Source organism: Spodoptera frugiperda, chromosome 9 (assembly GCF_023101765.2).
Source record: "Spodoptera frugiperda isolate SF20-4 chromosome 9, AGI-APGP_CSIRO_Sfru_2.0, whole genome shotgun sequence".
NCBI lineage: Eukaryota > Metazoa > Arthropoda > Insecta > Lepidoptera > Noctuidae > Spodoptera > Spodoptera frugiperda.
Window position 1 is genome coordinate 704,265 of NC_064220.1, and position 26,550 is coordinate 730,814.

General features: G+C 38.1%; 4 protein-coding genes and 1 non-coding gene across 8 annotated transcripts; 3 read left to right on the forward strand and 2 right to left on the reverse strand.

Moving 5' to 3' along the window:
* Positions 1 to 271: 271 nt before the first annotated feature.
* LOC118271016 (uncharacterized) lies at positions 272 to 13,594 on the reverse strand. 4 transcript variants are annotated; one of them, XM_050695856.1, is made up of 17 exons: positions 13,264 to 13,593; positions 12,719 to 12,813; positions 12,036 to 12,189; positions 11,429 to 11,557; positions 10,626 to 10,804; positions 9,919 to 10,008; positions 9,132 to 9,254; positions 7,347 to 7,508; positions 6,428 to 6,916; positions 5,390 to 5,563; positions 4,773 to 4,873; positions 4,168 to 4,317; positions 3,759 to 3,850; positions 3,405 to 3,495; positions 2,241 to 2,339; positions 1,546 to 1,769; positions 272 to 1,469 (listed from the first exon to the last, which is right to left on the reverse strand). In XM_050695856.1, exons 1-17 carry the CDS (start codon positions 13,448 to 13,450, stop codon positions 337 to 339), a joined length of 3,672 nt encoding a protein of 1,223 aa, XP_050551813.1. In that variant the 5' UTR covers positions 13,451 to 13,593; the 3' UTR covers positions 272 to 336. The 4 variants fall into 4 exon arrangements, with proteins under 4 accessions (XP_050551813.1, XP_050551814.1, XP_050551812.1 ...); XM_050695857.1 differs by having other exon boundaries at positions 3,405 to 3,489; positions 4,168 to 4,320; XM_050695855.1 differs by having other exon boundaries at positions 4,168 to 4,320.
* A 207-nt stretch (positions 13,595 to 13,801) lies between these two features.
* Trnar-ucu (transfer RNA arginine (anticodon UCU)) lies at positions 13,802 to 13,874 on the forward strand. The gene has a single exon. It is a non-coding gene; the product is annotated as a tRNA-Arg (tRNA).
* Positions 13,875 to 14,720: 846 nt separating this feature from the next.
* On the forward strand, positions 14,721 to 16,860 carry LOC118271229 (vacuolar-sorting protein SNF8). Its single transcript, XM_035587232.2, has 4 exons — positions 14,721 to 15,114; positions 15,490 to 15,691; positions 16,040 to 16,186; positions 16,638 to 16,860. The coding sequence occupies exons 1-4, from the start codon at positions 14,847 to 14,849 to the stop codon at positions 16,768 to 16,770; spliced, it is 750 nt and encodes a 249-aa protein (XP_035443125.1). The 5' UTR covers positions 14,721 to 14,846; the 3' UTR covers positions 16,771 to 16,860.
* Positions 16,861 to 17,059: 199 nt separating this feature from the next.
* On the reverse strand, positions 17,060 to 21,812 carry LOC118271223 (rho-associated protein kinase 2-like). Its single transcript, XM_050695860.1, has 11 exons — positions 21,587 to 21,812; positions 21,268 to 21,447; positions 21,007 to 21,111; positions 20,497 to 20,826; positions 20,201 to 20,279; positions 19,861 to 20,044; positions 19,302 to 19,425; positions 18,643 to 18,791; positions 18,078 to 18,176; positions 17,818 to 17,892; positions 17,060 to 17,559 (listed from the first exon to the last, which is right to left on the reverse strand). The coding sequence occupies exons 1-11, from the start codon at positions 21,656 to 21,658 to the stop codon at positions 17,427 to 17,429; spliced, it is 1,530 nt and encodes a 509-aa protein (XP_050551817.1). The 5' UTR covers positions 21,659 to 21,812; the 3' UTR covers positions 17,060 to 17,426.
* A 218-nt stretch (positions 21,813 to 22,030) lies between these two features.
* Positions 22,031 to 26,472, forward strand: LOC118271115 (histone deacetylase 11). Its single transcript, XM_035587034.2, has 8 exons — positions 22,031 to 22,180; positions 22,294 to 22,426; positions 22,590 to 22,700; positions 22,900 to 22,991; positions 23,413 to 23,617; positions 24,029 to 24,195; positions 24,964 to 25,072; positions 25,408 to 26,472. The coding sequence occupies exons 1-8, from the start codon at positions 22,173 to 22,175 to the stop codon at positions 25,561 to 25,563; spliced, it is 981 nt and encodes a 326-aa protein (XP_035442927.1). The 5' UTR covers positions 22,031 to 22,172; the 3' UTR covers positions 25,564 to 26,472.
* Positions 26,473 to 26,550: the final 78 nt, after the last annotated feature.

Genomic DNA, 26,550 nt, shown 5'->3' on the forward strand with positions numbered 1-26,550 from the left:
TTTTTTTTATTTTCTTACAGAAATAAATACTTTCTACGATATATTGATTTGAAATATCACGTGACGTCACTTTTGTCTACGTTTTATGCTCCAATAAAAATACGTATCTAATATCTTTTCATTACCTAACTGACGGACTAAATAGATATGATACATGTACATTTGATCCAGTAACATATTCATACACTTTCAAAGGAAAAGAGCGATTTCTATATTTGGTCACAAAAACTGAACATTTTTGTTATGTGCAAGCAAAACATAAAAACCAATGTTTATAAAGTACTGGTCCCATAGTATACTCGACAACAAGAGGTTATAAATAAAGTAGGTTCAAATTTACGAGTCCCAGAAGTTCTCGTCCTCAGACGTCTTGGGCAGAGATATCGGCGAGTTATTCTCGTAGTCAGACCGGCTGTTGTAGTTGTCCACGTCGGCTGAGAAGTCGTCCGCATACTCGCCCTTCCCGTAATCGCTGTTTGAGTCGTCCAGAACTTCTTTGGAAAGTTCCAGTTGCATTTGGACGCTAGAGATCTGTTGGTCGGGGTCTGCGTGGAAGATGGCGTCGAGGACATCGTTGCGGGTGAGGTGGGCGGCTTGTTCGGGGGATATGCTGCGGCGGCGGCGCGATGGAGGTGGGGATGGCGAGCTCAGGCCGGCTGATGGCGAGCGCGCGGCCAGGCCTGCCTCGGCCGCCGGGGCGAGGCGCGGGCGGCTGCCGGCCGGGCTGACGACGATGGTGACCTGCGGGGAACCGTCGTCGGGCGCCGCCTCGCCGCAGGCTAGAGTCATCTCGTGCGCCGTCACCGAGCTCTGCACTACAAGCAACAAGTCCTGCGTCTTCGACTTCAGGTTGTTCTGTTCACTCGTGCTCTCCACCTCCACCCTCAGTACATTCTCCTCTACAACCTGAGCGACTTCCTGACAGTTCTCGTGTTCCGGTGCGTCCGCAAGTATGTTGAAATCGAGGTTGTCATTGGTCAAGTTGTACATCTTGCTAAGGTTCTGTTTCAGTATTTCTAGTTCGGCTTGTTTTTTATTTTTGACTTTTTTAATGGCTTCCTGTCGAGCGGAGTCCTCGGTGCCGCTGGTGTTCCCTGAGTGAAGGCTCCTGCTGTTGGACTTGGTGTCGGCGTCCTCCCGACGTAGGTGTCTGGCAGACGTGTATAGCTTCCTGAACTCTATGAGCGGCTGCTCAAGGTAATTCTCTTGAGGCTCACTTTGTTCCTTGCAGTCGCTATGTTTAGAGTTAGAGTATGCTCCGGGGATGGGTTTAACTTTCTCCCCAACAGTAGGTTTGCTTCGGAAGTGTGTCTCGCCGATGTTGAACTTGTTCTTGTACTCGCGGATATAGTTGTCGAAGTCGGTGCGGACGGACTTGTGTACGTCTGTCAGTGGTTGTTCTCTCTCATTGGTGCTGGGCTCGTCTAGTTTCTTTAGTGATTGGCTTCGTTTCGATTTTACGTCTGGAACTGTAGGAAAAATGACTTGAATGCTGACATCTACAATAATAAAATAACATGAATTGAAGTAATGTTTGCAACTAACCGACAAGTAGTGTATGAGCAACTTCGTCACTTGCTTCTTGCTGCCTGCGTGCATTCCTCTCGAGTCGTAGTTCAGACTGCTTCCGTCGGAAGTCGAGGTATGACTTCTCAACGGCTTCGGCTTCTATCTCCAACTTGCGCAGGCGCTGCTTGGCCTCGCGCAGCACTGCATTGGGACTTTTATCACGAGGCAGTACAGGAGGACTGCTTATTACGCTGTCACGGCTGCAAAAATTAATAAAATGCTACGATTATAAAGAGAAGAGATGACTGACTGCACGGTTAGCGCGGTGGCTGGGCAATTGGCTGCCATGCAACGTGGTACGGGTTCGATTCCCACACGGAGCAACTCTTTGTGTGATCCACAAACTGTTGTTTAGGGTCTGGGTGTCATGTGTATGTGAACTTGTATGTTTGTAAACGCACCCACGATACAGGAGAAAAGCCTAGAGTGACGCAAAGTTAAAAAAAAAAATACTACGTTTATAACGAGAAGAGATGTTTATTTGTAGCGAATAAGATATGACCATAAGTAGTTGTTATAGGGACGTGTTAGGTGTCGTGTAATTAATAAATACATACATACAATTCACGAACCAAGAGGAAAAAGTAAAAGTATCCTAGAGCTATTAGCGACAAGCTCTAAACTACAACTATCCTCTACAGTCTGTTCTATCCTCATCTAACTACATTTACCTCCGTAGTTTCTCCTTAGCCTCCCGGAGTACAGACTTGGGACTCTTGTCTCTGTCTCTGTGCATTTCTAAGCTCATAGCAGTGCGCGGCCGGTGTTCACTAAAACCACATTGTTATGAGCGATACTTATTTAATGGAGAGATTTTGTGGGAGCGCCATGCTTCAGTACGAATGGGCCGGCTCGGCCGGAGTGATACCACGACCTCACAGAAAACCGACGTGAGAAAACGCTTACGTTGTGTTTCGTTGTGTGAGTGAGATCCCCAATCTCCGATTCCCTTATTTCGACAACCCTTAAATTCCTGACCTCCAAAAGGCTGGCAACGCATCTGATGTTTCGGGTGTCCTTGAGCGACGACGATTACTTACCATCAGTTGATCCGTATGCTAGTTTAGCGGTTTATACCATAAAAAATAATTGACTAGACTGTACAGTAAGGCGTGCTCTAGATAGGGTATTTGGTTATGAATACAATTTTTTTGATAGCAAACGAGCAGACAGATCACTTGATGGAAATTCATCGTCATGGGGAAAGTCCGTTGGTTATATCTGAAAAGAAGTGGCCGTGCCTCCGGGCTATTTCCGACAAGTATGGATGAAAAGATTAATACCATTGTGTTATGGTGTTCTATTTATGTCCACCTTTGGAAGATACGCATGGTGACATTGTACCTTATATGAGTAAATTGCACTTTACTTGCATACTATAATCAACATCACGCTTTCCATCCCCGAAGGGGTAGGCAGAGGTGCACATTACGGCACGTAATGCCACTATACAGTGTACACCCACTTTTCACCATTTGTGTTACAAGTCCCATGTAATAGTAGGTGAGCCTATTGTATATTGCATACTATATATTGCTGGTGGCGCAAGTGGTACGGTTGTTTGTGCCTGCAGTTCTAAAACATTAGCTTAGGCCGCGCAAGCATCCATTACTGGCTGTCCCGACCGTCTGAACTGCAAATTCTCCACTCGTTCAAGCATTGACGATGATCAATGCTCTCTTGACGTCCGCACCAGAGTGTGATTTATTCGCAGCGAGATGGAAGGATGTATGTCGTGAATGTTTAAGGTTTTGTGATAAGATTGATGGCTGATGAATTAGTTTTAAGTAATTAAAAATATAGTATTTCTTTTTAAAGTAAGTACTTAAACTTACCACGGCGACGAGTTGTACGCGTCGTCGTCTTGCTGCAGGGAGCCGGACGCGCCGCTCATGTGTTGCCCACTGCTGCCGGGCGAACCTAGAACTACACATTATTTATGCTTTGTACCTACTTCTGTTTAGAAGCAGCGAAACTAACAAACGCTTTTGCACGTGTTTACGTGCAAAAGCAAAAATTAGGTAAATCTATTATTTTGATAGCATATTGTACAAGTAGATGTTGAAAGATAATCCTCGCATCATGCATTTATAGTTAGCATAAACAAACAGTTTTTTTGAGGAGGACCTTAGGACGTACTAAGGGTACAGACTGGGCATAATTTTCAGATAGTATTGAGATAAACTTACTGAGCCTGTCCCGTAGCGGCGAGGTGGCCCGTTTGGTCACTCCGGCCAGGGGCCAGACGCGGGAGCGAGCCGACCGCGACCCTATTGGAGACCTATGTACCAACATATTATAGAATAATCAGTTTAGTAAAATACCGGTAAGTGTGTTTTTCCATCAGAGATGTGCTGTGTAGCTATGCTACGAAGATGTAATAGCTAAGCTGCGAAAATATGTGACCGTTTTTTTATTAACACTGGCCTTTTTGCACCGTGTATTTTTTATTATTTTCTTGTTTTGCCAGCAGTATCTTACAACGGTACAAATAAAGTGTGTCTTTTTTTTCTTTCTTTCTCTTAGGCCCCTATTTTTCCTACGCCCAACTTCTAAACACTGAAACACCTTATATAATTATTTCTATAAAATGCTTACCTCCTAGCATTCCCATGTCTATCCCGGAGCACCCCAATGAAGGGCAGCGTGTCCCCGGGCACCAGTATGCGCGGCTGTGCGTTGCTGAAGATGCTCAGCTCCTCGCCCGCGCCCTTCCGCCAACCCACGTTCAAAGTGTTCACGCTCGCACTACTGACGGGAAATAAAATGGAAAACTGGATAGCATCGTTCTCTGACACACCTGATAAGGTTTTGAAAGTCATTATCTAAAGGCTCTGGTTTATACGACTTAAAATGTGCTGAGGCATCGCTAGTTCAAATAATTAATTCCTTTTTTTCGTATAAAGAATGCTTTAAAAAAGTTGGCAGCAACTTTAGGAATATTAAGGTTGTCATAAAGGGCCCCAAACATGAGCTCGTTGTTATAGCATCGGTAAATCCCCTCTGTGGGGTTTGAAAGACCGGACGGGAAAAGTCACTGGACGATTTTACCGCTTAAAAAAAAAGCTCCAATAATAGTCGCCAAGGCACGCTACGCCATTGGCTGAGTAGTTCTCTATAATAATGTGAACCTGTATTAGGTTCTCAATAAATTAGTATAGAGCACATGAGTTCCAATACCACAGTATGAGTAATATACTAACTTGTATATATGCGTGACGGCGGCGGGGGGCGCGGTGCGGGGCCGCGCGCCCGCCTGCAGGGGGACCGGGCCCCGCTCTATGTGCTCCATGTGGGAGCGTTGCTGAAATACGGCATAAACAAAACTTTCTTAATGATTTTGGAGCAAATGAACAGGTAAATATCCTGATGATAAATGACAAGCGCCCTACGGACATACGTTACCGGCCTTTAAAAAGGTCTTTTCTTGAACTTCTCATGATCGTACTGATTCCAAAATACCACATCTTAAACTATCATATACTCAATACCTCTTTTTATAGTATAAACCGGTAAACGGTCTCACGGATCACCTGAAGATAAGCAATCGCCGACGTTACAACCGCGTTGCCAGCCTTTTGGAGTTAAGAATTTAGGGGTTGTTGGGGAATCGGGGTTTGGGCCTCTTCAGTCACACAACGAAACACAACGCAAGCCTTGTTTCACGTCAATCACTAAATTTAAGTTAGTCATTTAAACAAATAAGTAACTTAACCTTTCGTTTACAACAATAGAAAATACATTGTGTCTCGCGTACATCTGCGTTCTGCGGCACACGACGGGTTAAACAACAACTATAAAAGACCGTCTCCACAATTACCTGTCTAGCAAACGCCTTGAGTCTATCGTTCTCCTCCCGCAGCCGTTGTATGAGGTCCCTGTTCCGTCCCCGCTCGAGGTCCAGCTCGGGCGCCGCATTGTCCCCCGCCTCGCTCGACAACGACGACCGACTGCGGTCTCTACTTCTCTCGCGGTAGAGCTCGTCTAAATTCGACTAGAAAATAATTACAGATTAAAACATATATACAAAAGTAAAATCTATACTATAATATTATAAAGCTTTAATATTATAAAGCTGAAGAGTTTGTTTGTTTGTGTGAACGCGCTAATCTCCGGAACTAGTGGTTCGATTTGTAAGATTATTTTTGTGTTGGGTAGTCCATTTATCGAGAAAGGCTATAGGCTATAAAACATCACGCTATGACCAAGCAGAGCGGGTGATACCGCGCGGAAGCGGCTAGTAATATGTATGAGAATATAGATTTCTATTATTCTCAAACTAGCAACTTGCGTGCGGTTTTGAGTTTCCTTAGAGTTCTTTTTTTTTAAGGGGGGGAAATCATTGAATGTCTCTTCCCGCCCTGGGCGAGGCGAGAGGGAGTGTCAGACTCTTACTGACTAAAAACCACCCCGTTCTTACTTCTGCTTTTCGAGTCGGAGCCCCGGTAAACCCGCTAGGTAGTCCGCAGCTCCGGGAGCCGCTTTCCTTACAGTGGAATCCCCAGAGTCTGACCCCCCCCCCTCAAAAAGGGGGGGAAAGGAAGCGTAGCCGTCCTCGGCAAACCTGGCGATGTACTGTAGTGGCGGAAACGGCGGCCATCAACATGGAGAGAAGTGAAGTGGGAAGTTCAAGACCGGTCGAAATGGAAGACCTATGTGGACGCTAACTGCCCCATGTAGGGGACATAGGCCCGAAATGCTACTCATTTTAAGTTGTGCTTAAATATCGTACTATCTCTGTCTTTTTATAAAGAATTGATAAGGGCAGAACTAGTTTTGAGAGCGTCTTAAAATTAAGTAGCGTTTCTGTATTCGGACAATAGGACCTTAAGTAAGTAGTAATACGTATTAAACATACCTGACTAAAATTAACATTTTTCTTCCTGAAATCATTGACGAGCTGATTGGTTTTCACTTTATCATCAACGTCGTCGCTTTTCGAACATTTGTCATTGCCCTGACTATTGTTCAGTGTCACAGTAACTTGGGAATCAAACTGCATGGGCTCCGTAATCGTTCCCCTTTCTATGACACACTTGGCAGAAAGTTTCGATGATTCTAGATACTTCTTGAGTATTGCCAACTCATTCTTGAGTAAATCATAGTGAGAATGGACCTCCTGAGATTCCATATCATGGTCTTTTAAGACCTTGCTCGGTGTATTTTGTACTGTTTTCATATTTTCTAATTCGGACTTCTCTTTCGTGATGCCTTCTCTCTCTTTCTTCATAGATTCCAGGTGTCCCTCTAAGACTGTGAGTTCGTTTGATATCTGTAGACGCATCTCTTCGCCGCGTTTCTTTAGAATCTGTTCTGCTTCCGCTAGCTGGGTTTTTAGACTGTCCTCCTGTAAAATTTATTTATTTATTTATTATTATTAATATGTTAACACGGTTTAATGAACCAATTACATTAATACACACAAAATATAGAATTATAAAAATAAAATTGAAATAAAAGGAAGAAAAAAAAATAAGAAGAGATGTACAAAAAAGAAAACTATTATTAAATGGAAGTGTGGATTCCTATTGGCATTGGCCACAAGATGCAAGTACGATTGTTGGGCAAGGGGTCTCGGATTCGATGTCCGAGTCCGGCAAAGCATTACCTACTGGGCATTTTTCTTTTGTTATTCTAAACCATAGTCTACCTCTGTTAGAAATTTCATCTAAATCCCTTCAGCCTTTTTAACATGATTAGGTAACACACAAACACACAAACTTTCACATTTATAATATTAGTAAGATTAGATATTGATAAAAAGCTGATGATATTACCTTAAGTTCGAGCCTATGCGTCTCGGACTTGACGTCCCTCATGGCGCGCGCCATGTTGGCGTGCTGGGTCCGCAGCGCCCGCGCCAGCCCCCACAGGAACTGCTTCTTCGCAGCCACGCGACGCTCCAACTCCAACTCGCGAGCCTTGAACTTCTCCTCCATCTGACCGATGCAAATTATGTCTTTTAAATATAAATACTCTATAGACTCATGCTCTTTTGTATCCAGAATGAAGGTAGACAGAATAAAGCTCCCTAAACCTACTAAGATCCTTTCATTTTTATTACAAACTAGCAAACCCAGCGAACTCCGTTTCGCCACCTGCTCTTTTCTTGTTTTTTTTTTTTTTTAGTTTTCTTTGCTATAAACATCACGGAACCCGTTACCTTTCCATCGAATGCAAAACCGTGGAAATCGGTTCGTGCGTTCTGGAGTTATAGCGTCAGGAAGGAAAACCCGACTTATTTTTATATAATAGACTAGCTTTTGCCCGCGACTTCGTCCGCGTGGTTGGTGGTCAAAATTAAAACGCCTTCTACCCTTTTTATTCGCTATAAAAAGTAGCCTATGTTCTTTCGTTCCCTATTAAGTGTCTAAATACAAAGTTTCACTGTTACAGCTTTAAAAATGTCGAATTTCCATAAGACCATTCATACCTTATTTTTACCCATTCTCCCCTATTTTTTGCAATAAAAAGTAGTCTATGTTGTTCTTCAGAGTCTATTCTATCTCTGTACCAAATTTCTTCAAAATGTTCGGTTTACAGGGTTAGGCGTAACGGCGTAAGCGTAACAGACAGACAGACAGACAGAGTTACTTTCGCATTTATAATATATTAAATATGACCCGCACGCGCACCCTTGGCCTTGGCGACGTCCACTTTGCAACGGGCCGTGCAGCAGAAATATTTATAATATTTTAATTTCACCACAACTTCAAAACCAAACGTCCAATTTTAATCATTCAAAGACCAAATATTATCAACATAAACTGTACTTATTGATGAAATAATTTATTTTGATAAGGATTAATAGCATGAGTAAAATAAACGCGTTTAAATGTAGTCCAAAAAGAAAATTAAGATTTTTAAACAAAAATGTGGTTGTTGTGCCTCACTCGACATAGATAGGTATAGTGTGTCGCGGACTTTTTTGTAGATATTTATAAGATCTACAATTAATTATAACATTTTATGGTTCTATCTTTTGTAGTTTAGGCAGCGTACGCAAAATAAGTAACTTCTTTGGTTGATTTTGTTCAGTTTGTGTCCGAAAAATCCAAATATCTCACGGAACCCTATTTTTTTCTAAATTAAAATATAGCCTATGTTACTCGTGGATAATGTAGCTTTCGAATGGTGAAAGAATTTTTAAAATCGGTCCAGTAGTTTTTGAGCCTATTCGGTACAACCAAACAAACAAAGTTTTCCTCTTTATAATATTAGTGTAGATTAAATGACACCTTGACCCGAAACAACAATTTCTGGATCATAGGTACAAAAAGTTGCTCCGTAGGGCAATTGTTACACATAACGCGGCAGCTGGTTAGCCAGCCACTGCGCTAACCGTGCAGTAATGCAGGCGTGCTGTAATATCTCCAACAATGTGAATATGGCTTTATGACTGTACCCTTAGTATGAGTTTACTTTACATTTAAAGTAATCGAAACGAAAGCGCGTTCGGCGCTCTGATTGGCCAGCACGAATAAAGCCACCAATTAGAGTCTCTTGTATATTCCATTTTCGTTCAACGTAAAGCAAACTCGTACTAAGGATACTATACTGACCTCATCCCGTTTCTTCTGCAGTTTGATAGCGTGTGAGGCCATCGACCGTTTCACTTTCTTCTCTTCTTCAATCTTTACCATTTCCATCTCCGTCTCGTACACACACTTCAGTTGTTGGAACATCTACAATAAGAACATTATTTTACTATTTACTTTTAATAATAACTATCGTGAGACATAGTAAATTAATTAAAAATCACGGTTTTTCAAATCACTAAAAATATCCGTGAATTTCAGTTAATATACTTTTAAAACTAGAAAAGAAGTTAGTAAATGCACAATACTTTTAGGTTATTCTAATGATTTCTACACACCGAAACCTGTGATGACGTTTCAATTTAAAGTTATTATAATGAACTAATATTGTAAATGTAAACACCAATAAAGCATCGTAACTATCGTGAGACACACTAAACATGTTGTACGACATACTCTGTAACTGTCAAGGTAACCCGACTTATAACAAGCCACGTCAAGGGCCCATAGATATGAGCACCGACGAGTTATATTCCAATTAAAGCGTAAAGCCGGAACTTTTGAAATGTCGACAAATAACTAAATAAATACATAATAGTCTGTGAGTCAGTGAAGCTAAGTACTCGTTTCAAAGTGTAGCTTCGAATGGAGAAGCACGAGCTAGAAACTACATTGTTGCTCAATTAAAAAATACATGTTTACAATTTCTCTGATACATTTTTCATAGGTAGGTACAATACATACAGGTAATTAGGTACAATAGGTGAGTTAACAATACAACATAAGTGATAATAAAGCAAGTATTAAAGACCTCTTCAATGAGGCTTTTCTCCATAGCGTTGATGTTGTTTACAAGACTCGCCAGGTTAGCAGGGTTCATATTCGCACTATCTTTACAAGTCTGAAATAAAATCATAGTAAAGTGTTCCGATAAAAAACTTATATTAACTACAGCGTGAGACTATTTACTGGTGGACTATAGACCTTTTCTACAAATAGAGGGTTTGACATAGTAATATCTAAACTTGGCAGGCGTTTGAGTGGTTGTTGATTAAAAGATTCAGGTTTATCAGACACCGCTGCCGGCCACCCTTTTTTTATTATGTTATAAGCCGGTAAACGAGCAGACGAATCACCTGATGGTAAGCAATCGCCACCACACGAAACACCAGTGGCGCTACAAATGTTGTACCTGCTTGTTGTATTTTGGAGGTTGTAGGAGGAATGGGAATTGGCAAGATTTTGGTAATTGGGCCTCTTGTAACCTCACTCACACAACGAAATACAACGCAAGCATTGTTTCACATCGGTTTTCTGTGCGGCTGTGTTATCAATCCAGTCGGGTCAGCCCATTAGTGCCGAAGCCTGTCTCAAACATCTTCCAATTTTACTTGGCAACTATTAATCCAAATCAGCCAAAAAATGTAACACTGTCAATCAAAACTGATCCTAAACACCTATACAATAAAGTTCAAATTCGCTCTACCAGCAGAATAGAAGATTCTAGAAACTTCTTACCTTAGCTATGTACTTCTTCTTCCTCTTATACATTTCCTTGAGCCGGTACATCTTGTTCTGGCAAGTCTTGCAGAACAGGTAATGGCGACATTTGTCGGGGAGGCCTGTTGGTTTACTTTGAGGCCTCTTCTCAATGCTTTCTACTGACTGTACACTTGATAGAGTATCTTCTGATGACACTGTTGAACAAGGAGTAATATAGAATAGATTACTATATTAAGCTTAACAGACTAACATTTGTGGATTAGTCGTTATTGGATGTGTGTAACTTTAGGCTGCCTCCACCGGAACGGAAACAGGTAGTGGAGCAGAGAATTAGTGAAATATTAACCAATAGGATTGCACAAAATCTCTTGCTCCTCTAGTGGACAGATTTTGTGCAATCCTATTGGAAATGCAGCCTTATTGCCAATCTGATAGAGATTACAATACAGCACCAATGGTTCAGTACTCATGTCAAAAACCCTATGTAATGGAAACTGTGCTATTGCTCTGAGACAACTGAGAACTGAGCGCTTTTTTTACGGGAGGAAAATCATCCAATGACTTCTCCTGCCTGAGTGAGGCGAGAGGGAGTGTCAGAGTCTTACTGACTAAAACCACTCCGCTCCTACTCCTGCTTTTTTGTTCAGAGCCCCGGTAATCCGCTAGGTAGTCCGCAGCTAAACCGAAAAGCCCTAAAAACATTGCTAGATCTAGGGCATCCGACCTCAGACCCATTGCGCGGTGTTGGCATTTATGAACACTTGAGACAGTTACTTTATTAAGACAAATAAAGATGTCACACTACATTATTTTCTTACCCTGTGGCAGCCCCACATTCTCCTTGTACAAGGGCATACACTTGAGTATACAGAGCAGCAGAGGATTCTGTTTGTCATTCTTGTACATCTCCACCACATTCGCTGCATGCTCAGAGTCACACTGTACGCCTGAAAAGTTTGGAATCAAAGCTACTTTTAAAATGTAAACCAGAAAGCCAACTGTTCTAAAAACTACTATACATTTAAGTGTGGGAGAGCCATGCTTCGGCACGAATGGGCCGACTCGACCGACGTGATACCACTTCCAATTACTCCCCACTCCAATCTTCCCAATCCTCGTTTTCCCAACCCTCAAAAGGCCGGCAACGCACTTGTAACGCCTCTGGTGTTTCGGGTGTCCATGGGCGGCGGCGATTGCTTACTATCAGTAGATCCGTCTACTATCGGCTTATACAATAAAAAACATGTAATACATATCTAAAAACGTCCTAACATTTATCACAGGTTTCAGTTACGAATTTAAGGTATTATTGATATCCACTTGAAGTTAAACAGTTTCAGTATTTCTTCGGGGCAGATGGACGAAAGAAAGGGAAGTTTAGAAACATTAAACAGCTTTGGTTATTATATTTGTTATAAGTCTCACCTAAGTAGTTAAGTATAGACCAGATATCGGACTCCTTGAACCTCATATCCATCTTATTCTCAGATCTCCGCTCCATCATAGCCTTGGCAAATCCAAATACCATATTAGCTAAAGGTATTTCTGATACAAATACAGAAAAACTGTAGCTGAATTCCTGCAAAACAATAAAATTATTAACTAAAGATTATTATTTTGTGTTCAACACTATTACTAAAAGAAAGATAAATATGATTAGCATTATTCACTTCCTCAGATGCTCATATGAACATCAAAATGTATTATATTGGATAGTTAATAGATAATACCTTGCCTGTATCTTAGAGTGCTTTTCCACCAGAGATGTGCTATGCTATGAAGATGTAATAGCTAAGCTGTGAAACAATGTGACTGTTTCCACTGATACTAAAGTATGTAGCTGTGCGAGGAAAATGTGCAGCTCCAGTATGCGATGCCAAATCTATGTAAAAAATATAGCTTAGCTGAGTCCGTTTTCACCAGTGCTATGCTATGAGTATTGAGTTTCAACCAATAAAAATATGATCGGTGGAATCCAAACACATTCACAGCAATGTAGCATAGCACATCTCTAGTAGAAAAGCACTCTAATATGGATTAATAAAAAGCTAAAAGAAGTATTTATGTCAACTATGTCGGAGAACAGAAAATATTTTGTTATCACTTACCAGTCTCATCAGATATTCAGCTATTAGGATGTTGACGGCTTGGTATTTTAGCTCCAAACGTTGCGTGAAGTGTTTCTGACATGGGTGTGGGTCTCCTACAAAACAAAAAGAATTTTAAGAATTTAACTTACTGAGACATCTGTTATTCCATTCATCATTGTCAGCTATTAATATTGAATTACAATTAGAATTAATAGCAAAATATCTTAATTAATAGATACAGTAATACTAGAGGGAGTTTTATTACTAAAAAACAATGTAGTAAACATTGTTTTTAGTAATAAAACTCCTCTTAATCCTAAAATAATAAGTTTACAAAAATAACAACTTCATTTCCATAAACAAACAACTTGATTTCCAACAAACAAAAAACGAAAACAAAAACATAGCAATCAAAACAAAGACAGAAGATACAAATTCGTGCAAGTGGAAAAGAGACAGACAAGGGATAGTGCTTGGAACGGTACGTTTTATCCCTGGAACGACAGGACGCCGGCTTTGAAAAGTAGAGATAAATGGCAAATTATTTAACGAATATTTCTCACCAGTTTGTGCACTTTTGATAACATTAACAATGTGGCCACGTAAGTACGCCCTTAAGTCATTGAGTACACCATTCTTTTCAAATAATTCGTAAATGAATGACTGAAAGGAGTCTGCAGAGTCGGCGTTATCCACATTTTGCGTTTCTGCAATGGGCGGCGTAAATTCTTTCGTAATTCCACTTTCCATTTTATTGTTTTAACTGTTTTATAGTTATCCGTAACAGAAATTGTGCCTACATTATAAATTTATGAGAAATAATTTAATAAATTACTGGAAATTTCAAACTTCCCAAACACAGATTTTTGACATTTGTTCTGTTTGTTGACATTTCCGGTTGAAAATATGACAACGGACAAACGATAAAAATAACCATACTCTTTACTTATAAAACATTAAAAAACCAGTTTTAGAAATATTTGATAAACATAAAAGTATTTTAAAATGTATATTACAATTTTAAATTGTAAAATATGCAAACTGTATTGTATATATTCACTTAGTAGATAGTGGATAGAAATTTTAACATGTCATGTATCAGTCCCTGTGGCGCAGAGGATAGCGCGTTGGACTTCTAATCCAAAGGTCGTGGGTTCGATCCCCACCAGGGATGCAAACATTTCTTTTTGTATTCGATTTTAAAAGATTCTACTGAAATTATTATGCTGAAAATGTTACTCATGTAACTAAAATTAATTATTATTGATACACATTTAAAATATAAACATGATAAGTATTATTTTAAGCTTCATAAGTGTGTTACTATTGTGAAATTTTATATTATTTGCAAAAAAATATGAATTTTGATAAAAATTTGTACCATAACATTACGCTTTAATGTTTCAAGATAGGGATAAGCAGACATATGCACGTTGTAAACAGAGATGAAAAGTAATTATTATGCTACACAATAATGAATTGTTATTAATTAAATGCAGGTGTTCAAGCCATTAGTACCTATGGACAGTGGTGTGTGACCTTTCGTCGTCTTTAGATCTAAACATTTACGAGAAAAAATAAGTTTGTAAGCCATACGAATTATTAATTAGGATTGTGAATAAATAGTTTGATGCTAAAATCCAATCATGAAGATGAAGTATGAAGACCTAGTCATGGTAGGTATACGATTTCCTTTAGGTAAACTGTTTTGTCTGAGCTTCTGTGGCTAGAAAATTATCTAAATGGAAGACGGAGTGAAAAAATATTTAAATTAACGCCATCTAACTTTTTTATAAGTAACAATTTGATCGTGCGATCATTTTCACTCTAGAGAATATTTTAATAAAAATATTAATTCAACGGTATGTATATGAAGGATTTATTTAAATTAATTAAGTAGAATAATTTAAAAGTAAGTAGAATTTGTTTTCTATTTGTTATTCTACCGAGAGACTTTATTTTTATTCATTGGATGTAGAGGAACGTTGTGCTTTTATCAAAATATGTCAATGTCAAATGTCATAGAATGACAGCTAATTCACGATTGTTGACATCATTGTGAAAAATAGAAGATACAATTTATTATTTTTGTAACGAATTAATTCTATTTCTAAGTACAAAACGTAATAAATATAAAGCAACAATCATGAGGCGTCATGCAGGAGTAGGTGCCATACAGAAACAAAGGTTGCAACAGGAGAAATATCGGGAGAAAGGATCGGAAATCCAGGAAAATCAGTTTCAGCAAATGTCCAAACAATTGGAAGTTTTTAGAGAAAACTTGGAAGAATTTGCGACTAAACATAAGAATGAGATAAAGAAGAATGCTCAGTTCAGGCGGCAGTTCCAAGAGATGTGTGCGGCTATCGGTGTAGATCCCCTCGCGTCGGGGAAGGGATTTTGGTCTGTTTTAGGTTGGTGACGACTTCATGAAGTACCATCCAATTGATTCTACTGTATCATGGGTTAGCTTTTACCCATGACTATGACTGTGCCATCTCCATACTCCCAACTTTATGTAATGTAAAATGGGGTGAATAGAGAATAGAATTCAAAGGGTGAATAAACAAAGGAATGGGCTGAATAGATGGTAGAATATTTTCCAAATTTTCAATTTTTTTATATTTGCAGGAATTTATGTAATTAAGTGCATATTAGAGCTATTCCAGCAATTCATGAGGTATTTGCAATTATTTTTGCCAAAATAATGTTACTATATCCTTATTATAATTAATTTCAATCTGTTTTGTAAATAGTTCTTAAAATAAATTTTGCTTCTTACATTTCAGGTATTGGTGATTTTTACTATGAAATAGGAGTACAAATAGTGGAGGTTTGTTTAGCCACAAATTACAAGAATGGTGGGCTTATAACTTTAGAAGAGCTGCGGACGAGGCTCATTGCTGCCAGAGGCAAGGCCAAGATACACCAGGAGATAACTAATGAGGATCTGCTGGTTGCTGTAAAGAAACTGAGAATATTTGGGAATGGGTGAGTAATGTTAGTTAGTTAGGGTAGCAAGTGTGTGAGGGCCATGTTTCGGCACGAATGGGCCGGCTCGACCAAAGTGACACCACGGCCTCACAGAAAACTGATATGAAAAAACACTTGTGTTGTATGAGTCAAGTTAAAGGAGGCCCAATTACCCACCTTTCCAATTCCCAATCCCCAACAACCCTTAAATTCCTAACCCCCAAAAGGTCGGCAACGCCAAGTGTCCATGGGCGGCGGCGATTGCTTACCATCAGGTGGCCCATCTGCTTGTTTATCAGCTTATTCCATGAAAAAAAACCAAGTTATCTATCTGTCCACTGTAACTTATAATTATTTTTATTCCAGTTTCACAGTAGTGCCAATGGGTAAAGGCAAGTGGTTGGTGCAGTCAGTGCCGGGCGAGTTGAACTTGGACCAAACTTTAGTGTTGCAGAAAGCAAGTGGTCTTGGCACTGCTTGGGTGTCCATCAGTATACTCATTGATGATCTTGGGTGAGCATTTTAATTCTTATTAATGAATTAATGAATGCCTATTATGACAAGGGAAATACAATTGTTTCTTTTATGAAAGTTAGGAATCGATAAATGAAGAAAATTCCCTTGGGAAAATCATTTTTTTAACTTATCTGCATTTTGTAGTTTGCTATCAAATTAAATTTGATTCAACATAATTTGTTCATACAAAACTAGTATCTGAATATCGGAAATAAGGTCTATTATAGGAGTGAGTGAAAGTGGACACCGGTGTCTGCTCAGGGATTTTGAAGTACCTATGAAATCAAACTTGTATGGTTTACTCCATTAATATCACATTCTGAAGGATGTGTCTTGAGAGTAGGATCACTTCTTATACACCAACAATATATTTTCAATCACAAACCAATTGGAAAGAGTTTAGCAATATGGAAGTAAGAAATTACAATTTTACTCTCTCGTTTTCCAGATGGACAGAAACAAGAGCTCAGAATGCTTTAAATCACATGGTAAAGGAAGGTCTAGCATGGGTGGATACCCAGGACACGAAGGAGACACTATACTGGTTCCCAAGCATGTTCTCCGAGTGTGTGGCTGCATGATTTACAAATTTAAACCCTATTGTAAAGTTATAAGAGTTATTTTGTGATATACATATTATAATTTATGTTGAAAATATATACAGAAATTAGTTTTTATTAATCCTACGACGGCGAAGGTGGCAAGAAAGCAACTGATGGTAAGTGGTAAATAAATAAATCCACTAAATACTTGAGGCATTAAATACGCTTTGTCGATTGTCAAGACACCTATTTACTACCTTCTTGAAGTATCCCATATTGTTTAGTATTTTGAATCAAATGTATTGCGTGCATTAAATAAAATATGGAGTTAATATTAAATATTTATTATCTATAACTATATTGCACTGTGGTAACACTCTTAAAATTAAATTAGGAATACATTTTTCATAGAGGTAGGTTTATTGGAGCATTGGGAACAAGGCAATGGGGCACTTTTATCTATAGTGGTAAGGTTGATTTTTAATCATCAAACATCTTAGGTTGTGACCATACCATACTTTAAAAGCTAGTTAGGCTTGCCTTGCTTGCTTGTTGATATTTTTAATCATCAAGGTAAACAAAAATAGACTTTATTTTAAGAAACTTAACATTGATATCTATCTAATTATGTCTGTGAGCAGGTGCTAATCAATTTTCTACTTTATTTCCTAAACATAATTGTCTAAATTCAAATGTTAGCTGTTACTTTCCTCTGAGGACCCAACATAAGGCAGTTTTAACTTTGATCTTAGTTCCTTATTCTCTTTCTGCATTTCATCTAGTTTCTTCTTCAGTTTTTCTGTCATTTCTAAGTAGGATTCTTTCCATCTGTAATAAAAAATATTGTAATTTAAACCTTATGGTCAAGAAAATAAGGTCAATGATAACATAAGTCGTGAATTGAATTCATTCCAAATAGCTTTCGTAGATCTTTTATCATATAATTATCTGTTGTACTAGAGAAATTTCATAATTCTTTAGTAATGATTTTGTATTGAAAACAATTGCTAAGGACTTAGTAAGTAATCATTAAAGGACTCTGAGTACGGCGGTAAGTATTGTTAGTAGAAAATAAATGGTAATTACTTTTTACTGAGCTCCATTTGATTTTCTAAATGTTTGTTCAGTTCTATCACCTCCTCTTCTTTGGTTGTCACCATTCTGGAAGTTTAAAAAACATTCTAAATTAGTCATACCTACTATGTATACATAGTCCAAAATTAAAATGCCCCAAAATCAATAAATAGAAAAAGAAACAACAGCAAATAAGTTATGATATGTCACCACATCTCTAGGAAGACATAAAGCGACAGTGCTGCCAATTGTGCATACTTATTTAAACTCACTTCTGATTGAGTTCGGTTCTGGAAGCGAGCATGGTTTGCAACTTATTCACCATGCCGTGCGTTTCTTCCAACGATTTCTGGAGATGCTCCACTTGTAATCTGAAATAAGAGATATTTTTATAATAATACTATTCACCAGTTTTTGTCAGCTTTTACATTCTTCTTTTTTTCATATTTTTTTTATGGTATAGGCTGGTAAACACGCTGACGGTGGTCCGCTTGTTGCCTACCATAACGTGATCCTGATGGTAGGCAATCGCTACCGCCGTGGACACCCGAAACACCAGAGGCGTTATAAGAGTGTTGCCGGCCTTTTGCGAATTAGGAATTAGAGGGTTGTTAGGAAATCGGGCAAGCGTTATTTTAGGTCGATTTTCTGTGAGGCCGTAGCCGTGGCCATGCCGAAGCATGGCTCTCCCACACTTAATAAATGGGCCATTTCTGCCAGTTCCAATAGGTGTTTCCGTAGTAAATCTTCTTATATCGCTTTCCTTACAGCCGAAGGACCCTACATGCTATATTTTAGCTCTTTTAAGATAATTAAGTATTGTTGTAGTTAACATACTTGAGTTCATCGCACTGTGTCCTCAGCAGTTGTTCCTCCCAGTCGCGTCGCTTGATCTCCCTCGCGTGGACATCCTGCATCCTCTGTATGTCTATAGCGAGGCATTGCTTCTCACACACCAGTTGCATGTTGCGTCTTTCTGACGCTACCTGGGGAAAGTGGAAAATTAACTATCAGTCTTCAGAAATGAATACATCCATTCGATTTTGCAAATTTTAATGCGTGAAATGCAGAAGTTATGATTCTTGATTGTTTATTCTGTTTGTCTTTAATTTGGATATTCGCAGAAGGCCTAAAGCTTGCGCATTCATAAATAAATTTTTGGGCGGTTATTTCGTGTCCCACACTAGGATTTTCTTTTTTTATGGAACACATTACGGAACTGTAAACGAGCAGACGGATCACCTGATGGTTAGCAATCGTCGTCGCCTAAGGGCACCCGAAACACTAGAGGCTTTACAAGTGCGTTGCCGGCATTTTGGGGATTAGGGATTTAAGGGTTGTTGGGGATTCGAGGTAACGAAACAAAACGCATGCGTTGTTTCTCTTCGGTTTTCTGAGAGGCCGTGGTGTCACTTCGGTCAAGCCGGCCTATTCGTACCGAAGCACACTCGGCAACAAAAACTTACAGAAAATGTCTTTAGCAGAACGTAACTTACCAGTTCTTGAAACATGGCTTCCACCTTTTGTTCAGCTAGTGCGAGTTTCGGGTCTACAGACTTCAACGAATCCTTTTGCTGTTTCAAGTAACTTTCGTTGGAAGCGAGCAATATCTTGTTTTCTCTGAAAATAATCTCATATTTATTGTGGAATCTAATATCTAGATTCTCAATATAAAGGCAGATTCAGTGTGGTACCTAAATTTTCGGTGGCGATTTTTCGGTTCTGCGCTTATGGCATAGGCTTTTTTTGATGGCGGGGAAAAACCTTCAAAAGGTGTCTAGCTTTTTGTGGAGAAAGACTAGGGAGTGTGGGATTCTTACCTCACTAAAACCACCCCGGTGGCCACCTTCGGCACCGATAAGCCCTGTACACCTTTATTTTATTTCTGTTAATTATTTTTGTTGGGGTACAAATAAACTGCTTTTCTTTCCTTTTCTTTCATAAGGGGCATCGAGTTCTCTAATTAGACCTGTTCCGGAGTCCCTATGGTCGCATACTGCTCTACCTACTGTTTATCTACCTTGTATCAGACGGTCTTAAAATAGCGTGTAATACCTTAAAGTCTTATTCAGCAGCAATCCTTTCTCCACGAGCTCAGCGTCCAAATTCCGTATATGTTGCAACATGTCTGCGACTTTCTCGTTGTACTTCTCTTTCGCCTCGTCCATCTCTTTCCTACACGACGTCTCTATCTCCTGTCTTATGTTCGATAATGTGTGTTTCAGTTGGGCTATTTCTCCTGCAAAAATATTGGTTCGTTAGGTAGGTAGTATAAACTCTGGGACATGAGACTCAACACAGGTAACCAGTAAAAAGTGCCAGTTGTCCACCTCTCCGTTCCTCTTTTCGGTAGGAGAAGTTTTGTTTTATTTTTGTAGTAGTAAATCCAACTTACTAGATAATTCCTGTACAGTTTTGTAAGCTTCATTCTTCTGTTTCGATACCTCGTCGTATAATTGTAATGCTTCTGCTACCTGCAGAGAAGGAAGTAGAAATAGTTTTATTTTAAGGCAGAAATTATAATATACTTAATACATAAGATACATAGTAAATCACCAGAAGTGTCCAGAAGCTTTTTTTAGCGTTGATAAGTTTGGCCACCAACCCGCTTACTGCCAAGGAGCACATGGACTTAGAAAGTACCTATTAACTCTAACCTTAAAAAGACCAGGGTTGTATTTCTCAGCTTACCTTAGACTTAGCTTCCACTTCCCTCTTCGACTTCTCAGCACATTCCTTCTGACACAACCCCAACTGCTCCTTCAAATCTTCACTATTCTTCTTCTCAACCGCAAAATTGATTTTATATTCTTCTAAACTCTTAGTGACGTCACTCAATTTTTCTTCTAACTCTTTGCCTCTCTCTTTATACGCTGCTATCTCTTTCTCTCGGCTTTTCAAATCGTTTTCTAATATAGCGTGTTTTGTTTGTAAATCTTTGTGCTTGTTTTCGAGGTCGATGTAATCTGTTAATGCTGTTTCGAGTTTTAGTTCGAAATCTCTTCTTTCTTCTGTCGAGGGCTGGTAGCAAAAATTGTTTATTAGTTTTATGAATAAGTACCTATTCAAAAGGAGACTTAATACTTTGTGGATACTTAGTGCATTTTCTAAAGATTTTGGGAGGTGTATAAATGAGTCGGTGGCGGTTGGTGATGCTAATAGTGCGGTTGATCAAGAAAGAAGTGTGAGTTGTAAAAATACCTTCTTTCCTCCACTGTCATAACTCTGGTAAGTCTTCAATTCAGTTTCCAGTGCATCTATAGTCTTCTGTGAGGTTTGCCAGAGCACGTGAAGCGAGTCTCGTTCCTGAAGAAGACAGAGTTAGGGTAAGTAAGTTCCAGACCACCGTAGATAGGGTCTAGCGGGGCTGCGTATTGGGCTCCGGGTCGAAAACAGGAGTAGGAATGGGATGTTTTAGTTAGTATATCTGACACTCCTAAATAAAAATTATAAAAGAAAAACCTTAGCCAACAAAGAGACTTGTTTCCTCAGCTCTTCCAACTCTTTGCTGTGGTCTAGGTTGTGGCTATTGGCTCTAGCATTGTCCAACTTCTCCTTCAATAGCATCCCCACTTGTTGGGACAGTTTCTGATTATCTGCTATCAGAGTTCTTATTTCTTCTTCCACTATTGTCTGATTTTGCTGTGAATTTTAAATTATTTTTTATGTTAGGAAACCAAAGTTTTCTGTACTTATTTGTTTGAAAAATGGAAATATAGTTAAAAGCGTGTTGTTAGGCGTGCTATCGTTAGGTACTGATAAGAATTTAATGACCAGTTACCCTGAAAAAGTCCACTTCACATTGAAGTGCTTCCAAAGTAGGATGCTCCATGTTAAAATAGTCTTCAGTCATTAACAGTATAGTAACAATCGTAGCAGTATATTTATAATTTACTCATACTTATAACAATGTAATAAACTATTTAAAAACTTAATAAATCTTTTATAGCTTAGTAGCGTAGCGTCCACGTTTTGTTTACATTTCGCGCTCCGGAAACGTCATCATTTGTTGCTAAGCAACAAACGTCTAACGTTTTAAAACGCTTACGTTTACTTGTGATGCTAAACCCTCCAGTTTATGAAGGCAAAAGCTTTTATGGAGAGTCATGGTACTTAAAACTATGTTAGTGAATTTAAACAGTCAAAATCAATGCATTTTTTTAATTTGGTTCACCATTATTTAGGATTTTTATTAAAGAAGTAATTTTTAAACGAAACCTTGTTTGACAGGTTTGCTGTCCGCTGTCATTGTGAAATTGTCATCCGCGAAAATCGAAATTGCGTTTCGCGAAATTGTGGATTAGATATTTAAAAAATGTAAATTATCCAGAGTTTTCGGTTTGAATTTGATTTAATATCAGTTAAACATGTCAAGGTTTGTATCATTGAAGATTTTTATTTACAACTTTGTTTTAAATCTGATATTTTCGTCTTGACCTTTGCAGTTGTTATGTTAAGTAAATATCGACTATTATTTAATTATTCCAGTGACTCCAAGTTATATTTTGATATCAGAGAAGACCAGTGGCCTCTGGTTTATGACGATAACTATAATGTATCGTTTATGGGTTTAGAAAGGTTTCATGTATTCGATGCAAAGAAATGGCGCAACATAATCCAGGTATCGTTATCTTTATTTCGCCGATATGAATGAAATATATGAAAAAACAGCTTTTTTTCTGTGCCAAAAGTATTGCGATGTACTCATTTATATTAATTTTCGAAAGATATGATATGTATGTAAAATATTATGTGAGAATAAAGTTTTTATTTTATATTTTCAGTACTTGAAAGAAGCTGAACTGATAACAGATGACCACTTAGTGAGACCACTTGAAGCTACAAAGAGTGATCTACAATTAGTCCACACTAGGAGATATCTAAAATCACTAAAAGTAAGTTATAGGAACTCTTTGTGGTCAGTGGGTTGTTTTGTGGTAAATGAGCAAATCTAAGCTGCAAACGAGCAGATGGTTTACCTGATGGTCAGCAATTTATTTGTATAAATAAGTAAATCAAATAGACAAGACATTACATTTTTATAAAAATAAATAAGTTACTTTTAATTATTTCTGAAGATTTTTCTACTTTCAGTGGAGTCCAAAAGTAGCTGTGATAGCAGAAGTTCCAGTGATTGCATTAGTTCCAAATATACTGGTGCAGTATGCATACTTGAAGCCTATGAGGTATAGTATAAACTGTTATTGCTAGCCACTAGCCAGTGTTATTAGTTCATTCTTGATTTGGAATAACTATTATTATCCACTAGTACAAGAATCTAGGTTTCTTCAGATTAAACAACTATTCTTGACATTCCTCTAAAATGGGTGTACTTTTTCCTACAATTGGAAAACAATGTTTTATCCTATACAAGTTTTGCGGGAGACACTCCGGGCTTGGGGGATCGCGGCATTCTCTGGCTACAGTAAGTACAGATCTACAGACGGCAAGCAAGGGTAAGAGACCCGAGGGTCACGCCCTACTCGAGCCTAAAATAGCTATCAGACCACTCTCATTCAATGTGGGAGAAGTTACTTGACAACATAGGAGAATTTGATGATTTCCACTCCCCAAAAAAATAAATGCTATACAATTAATTTTTTTCAGGCTACAAACTGGCGGTTCTGTGTTAGCTGGTAAGTTGGCATTAGAGCGAGGCTGGGCTATCAACGTAGGAGGTGGCTTCCACCACTGCAGTGGTGACAAGGGAGGTGGATTCTGTCCGTATGCAGATATTACCCTGCTCATCCGTTTCCTAGTCATACACCATTTGATACAGAACGCTATGATTGTGGACTTGGATGCTCATCAGGTAATTCATATTTTATGTAAGTAGTACTAGAGTAGCATTAATGGTCAAACTACCAATGGTCTCTTATAGGCTGCTGATGTGATGTAACTAGAGTAGACAGTCCATATTATTGGAACTCATAGGTTAACATGTTAACCACCACACTGGTCACTGGTGATTGATTGATGCTTAACAGGGAGATTTGCCTTCAATAATTTCGTTTCAGCAGTTATGCTTTTAATAGATTTTCGTCTTAGCTACATAATAATAAGGTTGCAAATGTGATAACGAAAGTTGACAATTTGGTGTTGCTAAGTGCTGTTGACTATTTTTCTTTGCCTAACTCAAATCAACTCATTTATTTCTCTAGTCACTTACATTACATATTTCCTTTCAAACATATTGTGGGGTTGATCGAAATTATAATTGTAGGGAAATGGCTACGAACGTGACTTCCTAGGTGTACCAGAAGTGTACATAATGGACATGTACAACAAGCACATATATCCGAATGACAAAGAGGCCAAACGGGCGATTAGGAAGAAGGTGGAACTCGGTAACAAAGTTGAAGATATGGAGTACATGCTCAAGTTAAGACAGTGAGTATAGAACTTACAGACATAAATAAATAGATATTATAGTTGCTTACTAGCTGATCCGGCAAACTTCGTACCGCCTCAAACATTATTTTTCTCACCTTTTAAACCTTCCCTGGACTTCCACAAATAATTCAAGACCAAAATTTGCCAAATTGCTCCAGCCGTTCTCGAATTTTAGCGAGACTAACGAACAGCATTTGATTTTTATATATAGAGAAGAAAGAAGAAGATGGTCAAATACTCAAACGCCAATCGATTTTAAGACGCTATCAAGAATAGTCGTTGTCACTACAAATTTCTTATAAAAGACAAAGATAGAAAGATATTAAAGTTCAACTTAAAATTGAGTAGCGTTTCAGTTTTCGGGCGTTAGTCTTAACTTTTTACTAACCCTTTGTGAACGCATATTTGACGGTAGTTACATTGACGACGCGTTTATCGCTAGAGGCGCCATCTATACTCTGCAAAAAACTACATCAATAGAATAAATTAACCATATTAATCAGCCCTTTGTCAACAAGTGCCTTCGGAAGCAAATATAAATAGTTGTACTGAATTACTAACAAGACTCTAGTTTAAGTCTCTAGTAGCACCACCTAGTAAGTGCAAAAACTAGTCATTATTGTTTGTTCTGTTCCAAACTGATGTTTTTATAACTTCTTCTAAACTATAGGTCTAACTATAGGTAATAAAGTTATGAAAGAAGTTATGTCAATGATTACGAAATTAATTTTAATTAGCTATTGATAGATAATAAAATAATTTCAGGAATTTAAAAGAAGCTTTGAAGGAGTTCAAGCCAGATATTTTGATATACAACGCCGGGACCGACATACTGGATTCAGATCCACTTGGCCACTTGAGAATTAGTGAATTTGTAAGTTTATAGAATAATTCTTATTAATAGCATGGTACCTGGAATATTGACTAAAGTATCATACATCTATTAGACTTTATTACACTTAAGCTTTGCTCAGACAATCTTTCCATATTTTATTTTAGGGGCATAGTTATTAACTACTAGGTTCTGCCAGCGGCTTCGCTCGTGTCACCGTGGGCTAAAAAGTCCTATCACCCAAGTCAGCTCATGCACTGTTTGTATACCTTTAATCAAAATCCGTCCAGTAGTTTCAGCGTGATTGACTGACAAATATCCAAACAAACAAACTTTCACATTTATTATAATATTATAGTGTAATTATCCTTTTTCAGGGTATAGTAAAAAGAGACGAATTCGTTTTCGAAATGTGTAAGGCGAGAAGTATTCCTATTGTAATGCTGACAAGTGGAGGGTATTTGAGAAAAACTGCCAAAATCATAGCAGACTCCATCATGAACTTACATCGTAAAGGACTCATCCAAGGATAAACAAGGGAAGGTATCACGTGATCAACAACCAATCAGGTTTGAGGAATATGACGCGATATAAAATATCTCATTTTTGTCATTGTTCGTTACTCTACTCTGCTTGTAAGGTAATTTTAATAACTTTGTTATTGATAATATTCTTTTGAATTGTTATTATAAGTGGTGGGAGGGCGAATCTGATTTAAAAAGAACTAGTAAGTACTCAAGAAATTGTATTTGCTTTAATGATATTACTTAAATCTTTGATGCTTAATGACTTTCTACCTTGTTACCTAAGTAATAAGGGTGTCACTCAAATGTAAACATTGCCAGTATAGGAGATAATATTTATCGAGTTTCATCCTCGTTAAACCTTTCCTGTGAATATTATGAGAGGTATCGCTTCTCGTGGAGACACCAGAACTTGGAACTATTCTAATGTGTCAAAATAGATTAATGGAGTTTCAACTTTATTTGAAAAACATCAAGGTTAGAATTCTATTAACAATGTGGCGTTACTAAGCTGTAGGATAAAGCTAAACTTCCTAATAAGCTAAAAGGAGACAAGCCACAATAAACGCAAAAACTTATTAAAATATCTAATTAAGACATTAATCCAGTATTTTATTACTACTAGCAGTAGAAAATTCTAGAATTAAATTCTACAAGTGATATTATAAAGACACACTTTAACTTCGATCTCATTGTGCCAATTAAATTATTATTTATTAATATAAGCAAATTAAATTTGCGATTTTTAGTACTCATAGTACATTTAGTTTTGTAGTAGATACATACATATATTTATAATTATAGTTTTATATTTACCTGTATTAATTAATCTTTAATAATGTGATCAATATAAAGTATTTATTACACAATAGTATAATGCTTGAAGATTATTTTTTCAAATAAATACTATTTTTCTCGTAATAAGAACTTTTATTTAATTATTCCAAAAATGGAACGGATATTACTCGTGGGAGAAGTATAACATGAGTGTTTAAA